Consider the following 16,097-nt stretch of genomic DNA (forward strand, 5'->3'; position numbering starts at 1 on the left):
GGGCTATATGTATTGTACTGAACAAAGTCGATAAGTGGGGTAATACGTCATGCTGTGGAAATGGAGCCCTGTGGGTTTGTTGATGATTGATGCGTTTGAAGATTTGTGTTTTGTCCTGCATTGCTTTATCTATTCCAAAGCAGAATACACCTTGCAAATAAAGTGTTATTTTAAGGAACATTGATGATTAAATCAGCACCTACTTCTGCTAAAAATAAAGAATTTGAACCAGTAGTTGATTATGGATAGATAGGAAACAGAAGAATCAGTCTGTACACATGAGTACTCTCCAAGCAGATGTTGATGGGGAAAATCATGACCTTTTCCTTGTGTATCAGCTGGTGGGGACAGCAAAAGACGGCATATAAGGAAAAGGTCAGGATTTCCCCCATCAACAGCTTGGAGAGTGCTCGTGGGGAACAACACAGTGTTTTCTCCATGTTAATCTGCAGATGCCACCTTTGGATGAAAATTCACCTTGGGGGAAACTCAGGAGCCAGCTTTTTGCAACAGCAGACATAGGACACAGGTAATATTTGCTGATATCCTTGCATTTGATTGGGAAGGAAAACAACACAAACAGTATTTGGACATGATATACATTGATTTATGTTCACATATAACATTGCCCTTCACAATGGTTTTGTAATGTGTTGTAGATTGTGGGCAGAGCACACCTCCGGCTGGTTGGTTGACCAGTTCTCTTCAGCCCTGAAAGACTCCAGCCCTGCTGCCCTGCTCATGTCTGCTACTGTAAGTTGTCTCCTCTTGGAGCGTCCCAGGTTATTCAGATCTGGCTATTAACTGCTGGAAATTTTTCTCCATTAATTTTATCATTGCAATACATATATCTAGTTTATGCCAAGAAATTATACCTAGTTAACTTTTGGAGTACAAAGAAATGTTACAGTATCTATTGATCTACCAATTTGATGAATTTATTCCTATGTCTGGCAGAACTGGGAGGAGATGGAGATACAGGAGGAGACGGAGGCAGGCAAGTCTGTCCAGTCCAAGATCAGACTCCCTGCACAGGTCAGCACTCTCATCCCCCTGTAGTGAACATTCTGTCATTTAGGCCAATTTTGATTATATGGATGACATCCATGGATGCATAAAATTTTCATATGGATGACGATGGTGCATGCATTAGAATATTATAAAAGAGTTGTTACTGTTGCCTGGCATTACTTAAATCATGATAGTATTTCCTATATATTAGCACTTAATGCCCAGAGATGCCATACCAAGATGTTAAGTTATGCGATTTTTGGGAATGTGTTTGAAATTTGGGATGTATACCTTATAAAATGTATCTGTAGAATGCACCAAACTGAAGCGTTATTCATGTGCAAATTTCAACCAGTGCTTCAGCGAAACTTTCCATGTAGCAGGCAAGTCTAACCTGTTTGTATTGTATTTCAGGCATCTTGGTATGTCCAGTCCATGCTGTTTCTTCTCTGTAGGGAGGTCAACAGAGTTGGGGGACATGCTCTCAGCAGGTATGTAATACCAGTAGCAGTGCATGTTGTTAATTTTGGAGGGAAGGGGCGAATTAGTAAGAATTTCAGTCAAACAGGTTAAATGTCTCTGTTGAATTGGTAATGATGGAAAAAAAAAACATTTTCAAGAGAATGTTGCTAGGACAGATGTTTGACAGTTGCCCTGATGGCAGGTCCGTAATCCATGAGGTGGTCCAGCAGACCTGTGCTGGGGTGCTGACTGCCTATGAAGCCCTCCTGCAGGACAGCGCCACCCTGCCGCAGGCCCGTGCATTGCAGCTGGTGTTTGACCTGAGATACATCACCAACATGCTGTCAGCCAGGGGACCAGACTCGCAGGTACCTCACCAAATGTTGAACATGAAACTATGGGAGTCATATTTGTCTATATTTGCATAACAATTTGATTGCCCTAAGGTGTAATAAACCAGTTTAGTACAAGCTGTATTAGATCTCAACTGTTAGAATGTGGTTCTCATCATTATGACCTTACCTTGCAGGCATACCGAGCGCAGGCAGACAGAGTCATGCGACTGTTGGAGAAGATAGAGAACCACATTGACCCATTTGACCTGGATGTCTTCACACCTCACCTCAGTAAAGCACTAGACAGGCTGACACAGAGGTGTTCGGTAGGTGGATATAGTTTGGTAAACTTAGCTACCAGTGAAAAGGAGGTTTTAGGAAAATGTTTGGCATAGATGTCGCATTCAGATGTCTAGATGACCATATGTGTCTTTTCCAAGTATGATCCCATGTTTTTTAGAAAGTACTCTGTGGGAAAAACTTTTTCCCTTGAGGAAGCATAGATCTACAGTTTGAAAGAAAGTTACATGAATTCATTTCATTCCACATGTACTTTCACGAGGAAGACCTCTGTACAAACAAAAAGACTTGAAAGCCAATGTGACTCTTTGAGTAATCATATCTACCATTGAAACAACAAATGAACAATGGCAATGGCATTGAATTCCAATGAATTTCTTTTTAAATTTTGATCCTTGAAATTTCCATGTCTTATTGAAAATACTACTGGTTTCTTTGTCATCTAACACCAACTCTCATAATTCAATCGGGTTCCATAATACTGCCACATTGATAAAACTTTGTTATAGAGGCCTTCTCAAGATTGTCTTGAACACTTAAATTTCTAAAGCGTGTAACATTATACCTCAGGATTACTGATGCTGCATCGGTACATCTCTTTAATAGAACTCGTGTAGTTTCCTTGTGTGTCCCAATGGTAATTTGGCCTCTTAAAATGTGATGATAATGTGTCAACCTTAGCAATTTTAAGACAGTTTGTACTGTTACAGTCCCTTATACCATACAGTAAAATTGTGGATGCACAAATCATTAATTGAAAAAAGTTCACCAAGACCTGCAATCCCATGTGTCCAGGTGATGTTAGGAGTGACGACCAGCCCAGACCGGCACCTGGCAGCAGGCAGACCCCCAGGCAGTACTGGTCAACAGGAACAACACAACGTTCTGCCCCTCCCCCCGCCCATCCCCAAGTTTACCCTGCTACCTATCACTAGCAGGACAGACTCCAGCAAGCCCAGACAGACCATAGAGGTGCCTGTGCCCAAAGTTCAGGTAACAGTTAAGTCTATTATTCTGCATATTAACAAGGTTAGTGATCATTTTTGTATGTGGGACTGGAAGGGTCACAAAGCAGTATGGAAAAGAGGGCGAAGTCTGCCATTTCTAATTGCCTTTTGTGATTGATTATGATCACAAAAAACAATCCAATTATCTGTTTTATGGTATGTGTAGTGCATAATGTGTTTTCTTAAATGTTATTTTGCTTCATGTGTATGTACTTGCTTCACTCTTAGATTCCCCCCAGTAGCATGTTTTTAAGAGTTTTTGCTTTTACAGTTTTCCAAATATGTCCTTAGAGTTGCTGTTGGTAAATGTGCACTTGTACTTCCTGTGCAGGTGCTGCCATCCCTCAGTAGCAGTGGTAGCAGGGATGTTGAGGAGTCAGGGAGACTGCCCAGGGCAGCCAGCCCCTCATCTCTATACTCCAGAATTGGTGCCTTCAGCACTGGATGGCTCTCCAACATAGGGCAAGGGAACAAGTAAAGAGGTGAGGATAGTCAGCATGGTTTTGGCCATAGCTGTCCATGGGAAGCAACATGTGGACCTCCCACTTACCTAGTTCTTCACCTTCCAGTGCATTGTAGTAATCTGTGGCCTTGGGGCAGAGGTTATTTGATTCTGAAAAAAAAAAAAAGACGTGAACATTATCCGTATCACCTTATTATGGCATTTGTGAGATTTTTGAGAAGTTAGATTCTAAAGATATACTTGATATGCATACTGCAGGAGACAAAGATATTATATAAAGTTACACCTTTTTTATGAATAAAAAGACTACGTGTTCCATGAAGGGTAAGTGTCAACTCCAATAGTTTGGTGCCAAGCCATCAGTTGAAGCAAATCCTTGTCTTCCGAGCTGTTAAAGGTTTTGTGTTCATGAGTGCAATGAAGGATCAATACTCATTGTCTGGTTGGTTGGATTTTTGCTTTCAGAAGTAACATTTTGGCCTATCAGAGACTGCCTGCTTTCAATATCCTGCAAAGATCAGAGAACATGCAGACTGAAAAAAAAACTGTTGTAGCCTTCTAGGGATGTTTTAATACCCCTTCTCCCAGTGCATATCATGTCTTTTTTGCCATTATACCACTTGTCAAAGATACACTTTAATTCTTGGCCGTTTCCCAAATCCATGTACCTCAATCAATATTTCTTGTGGCGCTTTTCGAAATATAATTGGGTGGGATTGAAAGGAAAAGACATTTGGTGAATTGGTATCCCAGTTGTCATGCAACAAGTAGATGGAATTTTATTTCAGCTTTATTTTTTCCTTAGGTAGGTAACCTTTGATTGGAATAACTTATTATATTAGTTGGATGTTGGCATGAATTTTGTGTTTGATGTGGTTTCATGATCTCATAGACATGTTTTGAAAATTCAAATTAACTGACAAGTTAGTTTGAACTATAATTGTTTCACCAGATTAAACATGTGCAGATAATTACCAAGACAGTATTGTTTCCTCAAAATGTGCTAACATTGACCATGAAACCTGCTAAAATTTTCCTACATGTTCCAGCATCACCATTGATTTTATATACCTTTCTTACAGTCGTCAATGAGTACTGAAGCACATGCAGGAAAAATTGATTTTTTAATGGGTGTGGCACTATAATTATTGATTACGTAATCAGGGTGTCATATAAGTTTGCATCAATTGTTGTTTTTTAATAAGTGAACACCCCAAAGTCCCCAGCCTTTCTTTTGTACATATACCGCCATAACATGAACGTAGAGGACGTTTTGATTGGAGGAGTTCATTGCTGAAGTATGTTGATGTTGACAGAAGCGATGACTTCATCTCCCAGGAGAGATATTCAGTACATGTTTACCTGCCTTTGTGCTGCATAACTGCACCATATCTGAAGTACAGAAGATGATATACCCACATGTAAGGAAGGGATTTACTGTAGCACTTCTTGCTTTTAATGCATCCAGCTTGGGGCTACATAATGTAGGAAATGTGATATAAAACAGCTTTAGTCTGCTGGGCTTCCTTTGTCTAATAACTACATATTATGGTTGCCCTTTGGGGAAAATCTGGCTTCAAATTTGAATACACATATAGGCAGACATCACAGAGTAGACAGGGAATCATAAATTATTGAAAGTGTTTTTTTTGTGTGTGTCTCAGTCAGAAAATTCAAATTTCATGGCTCCTGCATAAAGACCTGGATGTCTTGTCATTCTCTGTTGAAGTTGGTGCGCTCATGATTATACATGCCGTTGTGTTATCTCAATGTAACATACTTGCAGTATGGACGAATCTTCCATGTCCTGCCTTCAAATTGTTGAAATCAGTCATCTGCTCTGATAGGCTTATTACTGACAGAATTGCATTTCCAGAGCTAGCACATTCCAAGTCCCATTCTTACCCATGATAATCCCTGTTTATGCATCAGTAGGCTCTTCCCAGCCCTTACATGAGTTTTAGGGTTTGTTTCATCCGTCAGTCATGTGGCATTGTAGAATATTCTAGCACCATAATTCTGTCCTTCACTTTGTAGCCTGCATTTATGTCTATTATACTGTCTACAGACTATTCCCATTGGACAAATCTGAGGGGAGTAAGGCTCCAGGCTCTCCATCCTGACTGACTCCATCCATTTTCTCCCCACAGAGCCATACCCAATAACTGTAACTGTGCTTTCCTCTGGCACCACTCCCTGTCACTCCTGGGCTGACCCATCAGACACCTCAACCGTGACATGCATGCACAATACCTGAGTGCCAATTTACTGTCTAGAATGTTTACCTTATATGGTTGGATCACATGGTCTTCTGGGATGTGTAATGTCTATGTGTGTGTAAAACTCTCCCTCAGACATGGTGGCTCCAGATCCCCCCTGAATCGAGCCGCTCACTTGTGTCAATGGAGGAATGTTCCAATTGACAATAATATGCATTTCTAGAATGTCTACCTTTATGAGCATTTGTCACGAAAACAAAATTGCCTTAGTCATGAGGGTTATCAATACATTGATAGGTTTATTGATTCTCTATCAACATGCTCTGGTGTGACAGCAATGAAATGAAATTTGAATATGGAACCCTTAACAAACAATGGAAGAATGGAATATTTCAAACCATTGCCTTTAAATACAATTTTCAATGTTCTTTATCACAACAGGCACCTGCAAGAACCCTAGATATTTTTTTTTGGTGTAAACTGTCAATGTGAACAAAGTCCTACGTTGACTGCATGCAATCATCTTTTTGTCCGTGGATGCTTTTCCTACCCCAAAGCCCAATTTCTTCATAGATTTTCTGCTTCACTCCCCAGTTGCTCCGTTGACCTACTTTTTCCTTATAATGAGAAGCAAATTTCAAGGCTACATGAAATATGGATGCAACGCACAAGACTGTGCAACACTTTCTGACAGACGACCTTTCAACACCATGTAAAATTTTGGCAATGAATCATCCAGGTTAGAATTTACAGCCCTCCATCTTGAAGGTCAGACAAAAGAGACAAGGATGAGTCTTTCATATCTTAATTATGCTGATCGTTGGAAATTGATATCCTATTTTGCACGCAACTGCTTCCTAAAAGTTTTGTGTCCTACTTTGTGCGGCTCTGTCCCTGTTACTGGTTTATACCATGCTTTAAAGAGTTGTATATGTATGTTTTTTTTACCTCCACTTGGCAGAATCAAATCAATGCTTCACCAGGTTTTAGCCTGGCTCAACACGGATGTTGGGGTCGTATTTGTCATGTCAGATTTGTATGTTAAGAACCCAACGCACTAATCAAAAAGAGTAGATGTGACCTTGCATGTCTGGTTAATTGCTCATAGCTTAGATGGTTTTTCATATCTAAAGCCACTGGGTAACTGCTTTAAATGACAGTTGACCAGTCTGATAGTTTATCACACATTTACACTGTGCTTTATTTCTTAGGTTTTCATGACCTTGGAATAATGAGGTGACTTGGTATGACTCTGCCATGTAGCAAATTATGTCACAGCATTACTCACATTGAAATACTTGCAGCATGTATCCATGCTCTGACATTCCTCTGATTTGTTACACCATATAGGACAGTCAATATACATGATACATGTACTAACAAGTGGTCTAAATTGTAAAAGAAAAAAAGAAATAGCCATGAATTCAAGAAACAAATGTTGAACCTATCCCAGCCTAACGTAGCAGTTGAAGTCCAGACGGGCACAGAGATAAGCCTGCTTCTTCTCCAGCTCATGATGGCTGGAAGGAAATGTTGGTTGCTGATTCTGCTTCCAGATAGAACCAAGGAGGTTTTAACCTCCTTCATAGAACCTAGGGATGATGTTCTTGGCTTTTCTGTCATCCTTTGCTGTCATGGGCCTCCTCCCAAAAGTATCCTGAAGGGTCGGTAATTTAAAAGCGAAAGAAAACCAGAACTCTGTGTCCATGCCTTCGTTCTTAGCTCTTCTGTGCTATGCCAGCAGTATTGAATTAATACTATGGATTTTGTTGATAAGAATTTTGACTGACTGAGTCATCCTAACAGGGGAAAAGTTTTGTCTTCTGCAATCTTCTGGAAAAAGATATGTACCCCAGTAATTTAAATCATGAAGGAATTTAAAGAAAGAAAATATCATCAAAAAGAAGGGCTCAGATTGTCCTAGAATTTCAGCTTTCAAGCAATTTCTCCCAGGTTTTGTCAGAACTGCTCACTGTATTTTGTTCTTTTAAGTTAGATCTGTGAACATCCCCTGGTTATCTATAATGAGAGTCAGTGTACATTATATTCACATAGCTCAGTCATGAAAGTACATGTGATATTTTGAGATGTGATTCAATATCACCTGCTTCAATGTAATAGGAATGGATCTTGGCACCATGTGAATACTAATAAATGAAACTGAAATTTTACATACAGAAGAGGTTTTGACAGACACATGTATACTTTATGCCATTAGTATCATGTTTATGTGTTCCCTATGCAAATTGTAAAGAGAATAGTGATCAATATGTAATGTTGGTAATCGCAGTTTTAGAAATTTAATCAGGCACCAAAGGCCAATTTTATTGTAGGTCGCTGTGCAATTTTCATGCTATAGAATTTGTAAGCAGGCTATGGCAGCCTTTTCCATTAAAAAACAGCTAAATTTTGCAGGACATATGTACAGTATATTTAACATGACATATTTTTCATTACAATCACACACAAAGTGAAACCTGTACACAAACAAGATTGCTGGTGTGCATACGACTGGTTGCAGGTGTAATACCAACATTCTCCCCAGACTGTTATTGGAAAAACTTACGATTATTCATGAGCTTCATCCTTGGGTATTGATTCAAGGTTAGGGATGAAACGTACCCTACTCTCATGGACAGTACAAGTGAAGGAACTATTCTTGGAGCGGCTTTTCTGAAGCAGAAGTAATCCTGTTGACATGAATTTCTCTTGCATTTGAAAGAGAAATGGTCAGTTATACCACATGATTTACAGACCTCTCCTTCTAGCTGAAGATGCTGTAATGGTTTTCTCCTACAGTGTAGAATAAAGAGGCGGTAGGTTAGGTATGCATTGAAGTTGCTGTCACTCTGAGAAGGGCACTGCAACTCACTTTTGGGTGCTACATGTTGAAAAACAACTCATGAGAATGGCTTCATGTACAATGGAAAACCCTGTGATATATATATGTGGGACATTATGCTGTCACTGGTCCTGTCCTGTTGATCTTTTTGCAAACCTCATCTGGGAACTTACTTGTATGATAGAAATAGAATGCATGTGGCAAAGACAGAATGGAGGAAAAGCATTGTTCTTGTACAGTGACTGGATATGAAGGGACTATAAACTGTTATGCTAGGTTGATGTTTTTGTGCACTTGTGTTTGAGTGCTGTCATGCAGTTATCTGCTGACGGCTTCTGTCCGTTCACAGTGTATACACTTCCAAAGCTTATAACATAAGGCCACACAAATTTGATTTCTCCATTCTCAAATTTGCTGCTTCATTTTCTACCTTCGCCAAGAAGGTTATGATTTCGGCTTTGCCATTGCATGGGTCTGTATAAGTCGACAACATGTGGATGGATTTTCATAATATTTGGTATTTGAGTTTAATACTGTAGTTGTGGAAAGGAAGGTCAAGTTTAAAAATGGCTCACTAGGCAATTTCCGCCAGTGCTGCAGCGGGCTGTGAATTTTGCACATTTGTTCTTGGCCAACATAACTTAAGAAGCTATCATTGGATCTTAATGAAATTTGGTAGGTGAGTAGCAGTTTACCAAAAAGGAGGTCAAGTTTGAAGTGGTTCCCCTGGCATTTTCTGTCAGTACTGCAGTGAGCTGTGTGTATCTGTTATCAGCATAACTTGAGAAGCCTTGTTTCTTCTAGTTTTCAACAAAAAAGTATACAGGATATAAGTCAACCCCTAAATGTTATATTTTGGAAGCAACAGTTGAAGAAAGTGTTGCATCTTTTCTAATGTTTTGTGCATTAAAATCCATATTGTTGTGCTTCATTCATTTCATGCAGAATGGGGAGTCCTAATATTAGATTGAAATGTCCTTGTCTTAGCTTAAAAATATTCAGACGAATAAGATCAGCATAGTGGTTGCCCTGAGGAAGCTTGCATTGGCAACATGTAAGATAAAACAGACTTATTTATAACCTGAATGCCAACAACTTGGTCATGATCTAAGGTTACCCAGATTGAACCAGACTTGAACTGTTCCCAGTACGTGCTTACAACAGAGTACTCCAGTTATTCTTGGATTGGAAGAGTATTTTGAGCATGACATGCATATATACGGAATCCTTTTACTGCTTATGATGTTATATTGGTTTACGTGCTAATTTTCAGCCCATTTTATAATGAGATTGCTAAAACTTTGATCTATTATGCAGTTGTATGTGGTTGAAAGTGTTGTGTCCTTGTACTGTTTATGATATCACTGCCAGATATTCTTTTACTGGGTCATGTCAACATCAGTGTACAACATACATGTATATTTAAACATGGAATGTATAATTATTTGGCTGAGAATAGATGGATAAAATCCATAATATTTGATGCCAATGAGGGCTATCTGGATAAAGACAAGGAAATACAAATAATGCAGAAGTGCTGGTCAGTAAATTGTGTTAAATGATCCTGTCTGATCTAATGTAGCTGTGAATTTATTGTAGGATGGTCCTGAGGTCATAACTCCTGATGCAGTGTATGTAAAGACTGGGCATTCATCTGTGTTCCCTGGCATGCATGTGCCTGTATGTGCTCATGTGCAACTAAATTATAACTGTTGGATTTTGCTATTTGCAATTAGTCAAGATCTATTCATACTAGTGTTTTTGTATCCATGGTATACAATAAATGTTGCCTTGTAAGTGGGGGAAAATGGGAATCAAATGTTGTACATTTTTGCCCTTCATTTTTCTTCGTTTGGCTACTTGTAAGGCAGTCATTACTCCATTCATAACACACACATTCAGCTCCCTCCACTCCAGACATCAGAAGTGGGACAGGTGAACACTTAAGGCCTCACACCTGGCCACACCTCAGTAACCACCACCTCTCTTAGTATAATTGTAGAACATATACAGATGGAGTCTGTTCAAAATCTATTTGACATTTGTCTCTTAAAAAGTCAAAAGGCTTATCACTTGTTTTCCTGTCCCTGACCTTCATACATCAATCTTGAATGCTTTGTGGAACACCACTACTGCAATGTGCTAGTCTTGAAGGGTGTTGATAAGCAAATTATAAAGTTATGCATGTTTACTGCTTATCATCTCAACTATGGCTGGCAACTAACTTAAATTTTTTTTAAAGAAATTAAATGGAATAACTGAATGAGAGAAAAAAATGCATCCCAAGATTGACTCAACAGAAGGCTGATTAATGAAGTTTAATTGCATTACATGCATTGTTGAATGGAAGAACACAAGTATTTGCGGTTGATACTAGACCTGAATGGTACATTAGGCCATTTTGTTTCAAGACAGAAAAAAAAAAGATGAAGTGGATACAGCCAATCATTAGCCTGGGTACCATCCGGAAAGTAGTTCGCTCCGGCGTTCATTATATACTATATACAGTCGCTTCTAGCTCTGACATTCATTATACACTATATACAGTCGCTTCTCTGTGTTTCCGTCTGGGAACGCGGACCATCTCAACGTCTGGAATCGTCCAAATTTTGGAAGCAGGCGCTGATTGGTCCCTACACATGAGCGAAATATGGAATGGATTCAAGCGCTCGTTCGAACAGACGTTCCAACACCGGACAAGCCCTCTGCCCGCTCGTGGGAGGCCTGTTGTCATCGAACAAGCGCTCTAGAACCTATTCCTAGATTCGCTCATTAACTGACGTTACCGCCAAACGGTTTGAATGCGCACATCTCCAGATGGATAGCAGAAGCGAACGTAGGAGCGAACTACTATCCGGATGGTACCCAGGCTAGCCAATCATAGGTTGGCACTGGAATATCATATATAGTATTACATCTTACATTTTTTCTTCAAACTGGGGATAATCAATGCATGGGGATGTTATCAATGAGATCAAGTCAACCTAACATGTACCACACAAGGTCACAGCATAACAATGCACATTCATTTTTCATCCTGACTTTTTTTGCTGTCCAAACCAATGTCAGACATATCAAATAAATGTGTTTACTCTTGTGTTCTGTGTGCAGGTATCCCTGGCATCAGGTGCTGACCATGCAGCTGTTGATCTACATAAGACATGTCCATCTGCAGAGCTGGTCACATGATGCAGGAAGCTTCACCCTGTCCATAGTGCAAGTTGGTAGTCTCTGTTCCATGTCAGCTCAGTTTTCTGACTGGCCAAGAAATAGTCAGAACATACCAGGTATATTTGATGTGGGGGTGTATCCTGACCTGCTACGAAGGCATCAAAGATGAAACCATCATTTTCTGTACAGGAACGAAAAACGTCTAAGTGTACAAACTACATTGTTAGCTAACCTCCAACAAACAAATGTATCCAAAATTGAATAACATAACTTCAGGAATGAAATAGAATTGGCAATGTGTGCATGTATTCCTGAGTCACATTATGTTAAACTTAAATGTTATGAATATGACAGTAAAATCAGCATCTTTGGAGACTCAAAGAATAGGAACTACCATACTTTGTCCACTGTATGAATATGACACACTTACTTTTGTTATTTGGATCCTAGAGGAAATGGCAATATTTTACAACCTGCACAGTACAATGATGGTAACTTTTAAGTGATATGGACTGTGTCTCTCATACTGATATGTCGTAAAAGGTTGACCATACAAATGGTACGGTTTGCTTTTGAGCTTTAATTAGCCATATAATGGCAACTGTTCTGTAATAATAAGCCAAGATTACATTGTAATGTATTTTGGTGAAGTCTTGATGAGATTGTGTGCCATCTAGACTGGTGGAGGCATCAAACATAGTAATAAAATCTGCAATTCTTGGATATGCGTTATTTGCTCTCTGACGTTTAAAACCTGTCAATCTGAGGATTGGCATGGAAGTGGAAAAATTAATTGATCTACTACATTCTTTTATTTCCACCACACTGTTACAGTAGAACTTGCGGCGTATTTATTGCCAAGCAGATGTAACTTTTTAGTGGGTGGATCAACGGTCTTAACTTACAATGCAAAATGCAAGAAAGAGACTCTTTGAACAGACATGGATTTTTGTAAGCATTTTTAACCTGTCATCAGCCCTTGCAGTACTATGATGAGACCACCACCGAATGGAATGTGTTATGGAGACTGCAGAGGTCTAGCTGATGGGTGGAACATCATGATCTGAACCACTGGAGCTTTGCATGTCGTCAGTCTTGAAATTGCTCCAGTTCATCACAGCTCCGATAAAAAAAAGTCTGGACGACTTCACTAAATCATAGTATCTCCAATGTGAACAGTTTTAAGAAGCATAATGGTGTCTCCCATACGTACCACAAGTAAGCACCACAACAGTGCAGTTTGAACATAATGATAGGAGAACCCAACCCCATATTGGCCAGGATCCAGAATCGCATTAACAACCAGATAAAGTTAACATTGTATCTTGATTCCTCCAGCAGCCAGTTTATAAAGAATACCCCTGCATGAAGACCACTTAAACTGAGTTCATTCCTCAGGTGGTCTTATTCAGTTCAACTGACAACTTGCATTAGAGAACCTTAGCCAATGTTGAAAATTGCCCCCTCCCCATAAAATAAAAGCTAGCCCCGCTACGAGTCAAAGGAGGCTAAGGTTTTGGGATGATATAATTAACATGTATTTTCAAACTGCTGGCTTATCGCTGAACTCATGCTACAGTTACTCTCCAAGCAGAGGTTAGGCTCCGGCTGTTTTTTTTAGTCGTTTTTATCAGGCTTTCTATTTTGTATTTTATTTTGCTGGCATACTTCAAGAAAAATGACAAAATAGAAAGTCTAAAAACGACTAAAAAAGATGTTAAAAAAACAGCCGGAGCCTAACCTCTGCTTGGAGAGTAGCTACAGTAGCTGTTATGTCCTAATTTATCAGACTAGGATATGCATGAATGCATAGACATTCTGCAGGCAATATTTTCAAAGTTATGCACATAGATGTTGCAGATAAACTGGAACTGGCCTGGTCTCAAGTTATCTTTATTGGACATTGCTGCCCAAAGAAGGATTATTCCAGATTGATTCATTGTTCTTTTAAACTGTGACTAACCACAAGTTGCAGACAAACACACAATGATATCCATATTGAAAGTATACATGGAAGAAGGTGGACTAGAGAGAAGTTACTCTGCAATGTGCATAATTTACATTGAATGATGGCTTTACACTTACCCATAAAGCACCTGTTAGCAGTCTGTAAATGCCAGCTCCCAGTTACTCCCCAAGTGAAAATTTTGTATGCTTGTTGCAGTAGAGAAGCTGCTTGGGATGGTTTAATTGGTTGATGTTCATACTCAAAAAGCTCCCTTACAGAGTTTGAAACTTGTACTTATACTGATCTTTTCTCATTCTTTAGAGTACATGATGCTCTTTGCCTTGGTAAGAACCTTTCTTCAAGACTTTTCCTCAGCTACTCTAGAGTCTGTGTCATCCCTTTGTTTGAATCAACTGAAGCTTCCCTAACTTCTTTATGCCAGCCATCTCTCACCCTGTATTGATTGCCAAATTACTGTAGGGATTCGCTGGAGTTTTGTGGTTGAAATTCAGGGGTGGATTTGGCATGCCAGGCCCAATCAGTATTCCAGCCACATACACACTGTGCCTATGTTCTCCCATACATGGCAGGGGTGAGTTATAAATAGCATACATCTCTTATAACTGACTTCTTGTTATCAATATCCCCTAAAGCTGCTGTGTGACTAAACTGTACTACACTGTCCCTTGTCTTAAGCATTTGTATATTCTATACTGGCTGTTGAGTGGGAAAACTGGACGTGAAATAGTTTCTGGTTTGACAGTAAAACAAATATATGGGTAGAACTTTACTAGTACTTAAAGTACTATAAGGGAGAACTCATGGCCATTACTCACTGCTGTCCTACATGATACTGCTGAACCACTATAACAGTGCAGGTGTTTTGCTCCTTTAATATGGTGTGTGTGTGTGTGTGTGTGTGTGTGTGGAGGGAGGGCGCACGCACGCAAATGTATGTGGACGGGGGTTTGACCTTAAGTAGCCGTGGATGGATTATAATATTCGGTAATGTGTAAGGTATTGCGATACTGAGGATGCCCATTGTGGGCCTGCTAGCAGCCTTCCTTGTTTAGGTTCAAGTCTTGAAGTTTTAAGATGGTAGGGGACGAGGCATATTTTTTTCATGAACCAGTATTCCACATAGCATTCCGCCCATCATGCACAATAGTCCATGGCCATGCATGCCTCCAGGGAAGCACAAGACTGTCAGATCACTTTTCTGCCTTGTATAACATCAGACTTTGGATTTGGGAACATTCTTGACTCCATATCATTTTGATTTCCTTGTGTCTAGGTTGGGACTTGTAGTCCGGAGACTAATAGAAACAGTAGACTTCGACTCTTGTTGTGAAAACAGTCTCAATTGGTTCTCTGATGGAGTAGTACACACCCTTGACCTTCACATGTCAGTAATCAGTTAATAAGCTCAGCTAAGCCCCAGGGTGATAAAATAGCAGTGTGGTCATATTTCAGTCAAGCTCTTAAAGCTATGTTGATACAAGAACATGTTCTGTAAGCTGGGACTGTCACCTCCTCCTGCTCTTGTAAAAAATTTGTATTTGTAGCTGTGAATGAACAACCTTAAGTGATTTTCCAACCTTATGAAATTATTCATGAACGTTCATTACAGCTGTACTTGATACTGCAAAGATTTGTAATGAAACTTTACGTTTGTCTTCACACCGCCAGCAACACCTGTCTCTATAAATCTGAAGGTTTTACCTGCAGGGGTTTGACCACTAACAAACAAGCTTACTGCTGTTGTTCTTTTTGAAGAGTTGCATGTATTTTGGTCAACTTCCTTCCTTTCTTGCTCATTTCTTCAAACACGTCCCCTTTATTACTATTTTCCCATATTCACCCAAAATTGCCAAAATATATCCTTATTTTGATGCCTCATCATGCAACTTGAAAAGAACAGCTCCAACCGCTTTTAAAGTGGTGAGCATCAGGTGCAAGCTCAAATTACTTTTTTAGCTGAATGAACTCTAACCTCATGACCTTTCACCTCACGTTATTCTGAAGCATTCTCTGTTTTACTGGCATGGTTTATTGTGCGGCTCCTTAAATGAGTTTCAACAATTATTTTGACATTTAGCATTTACAATGATATACAAATGTCTGCTGAGCACTTCTTGGCAATTTTGTTACCATTTTGTCATCACTGTACGAATAGCATTGAATAGCACAATGCATCACACTAAGCTAAGTGAGCACATATGTTTGTATCTCCTTGTGACAAGTGGGTACTAGTCTACCATTGTATAGTGATCTCAAAATGTCAAACATCCATAGTAAAGCTATGTAACCACCTGTAAATGACATGATTTGCTGTAATA

General features: G+C 39.5%; 1 protein-coding gene across 1 annotated transcript in view; it reads left to right on the plus strand.

The window, feature by feature from the left end:
* LOC118409031 (conserved oligomeric Golgi complex subunit 1-like) overlaps positions 1-12,533 on the plus strand; it is a 26,888-nt gene extending 14,355 nt beyond the window's left edge. The window contains exons 20-28 of the mRNA XM_035809905.1: positions 370-529; positions 660-753; positions 958-1,035; positions 1,426-1,502; positions 1,676-1,841; positions 2,003-2,134; positions 2,904-3,101; positions 3,447-3,597; positions 11,751-12,533. Coding sequence (XP_035665798.1) covers positions 370-529; positions 660-753; positions 958-1,035; positions 1,426-1,502; positions 1,676-1,841; positions 2,003-2,134; positions 2,904-3,101; positions 3,447-3,593 — 1,052 coding nt within the window. The 3' untranslated portion in view covers positions 3,594-3,597; positions 11,751-12,533. The remainder of the gene's footprint in view (positions 1-369; positions 530-659; positions 754-957; positions 1,036-1,425; positions 1,503-1,675; positions 1,842-2,002; positions 2,135-2,903; positions 3,102-3,446; positions 3,598-11,750) is intronic.
* Positions 12,534-16,097: the final 3,564 nt, after the last annotated feature.

The sequence above is a fragment of the Branchiostoma floridae genome, chromosome 2, assembly GCF_000003815.2.
Source record: "Branchiostoma floridae strain S238N-H82 chromosome 2, Bfl_VNyyK, whole genome shotgun sequence".
NCBI lineage: Eukaryota > Metazoa > Chordata > Leptocardii > Amphioxiformes > Branchiostomatidae > Branchiostoma > Branchiostoma floridae.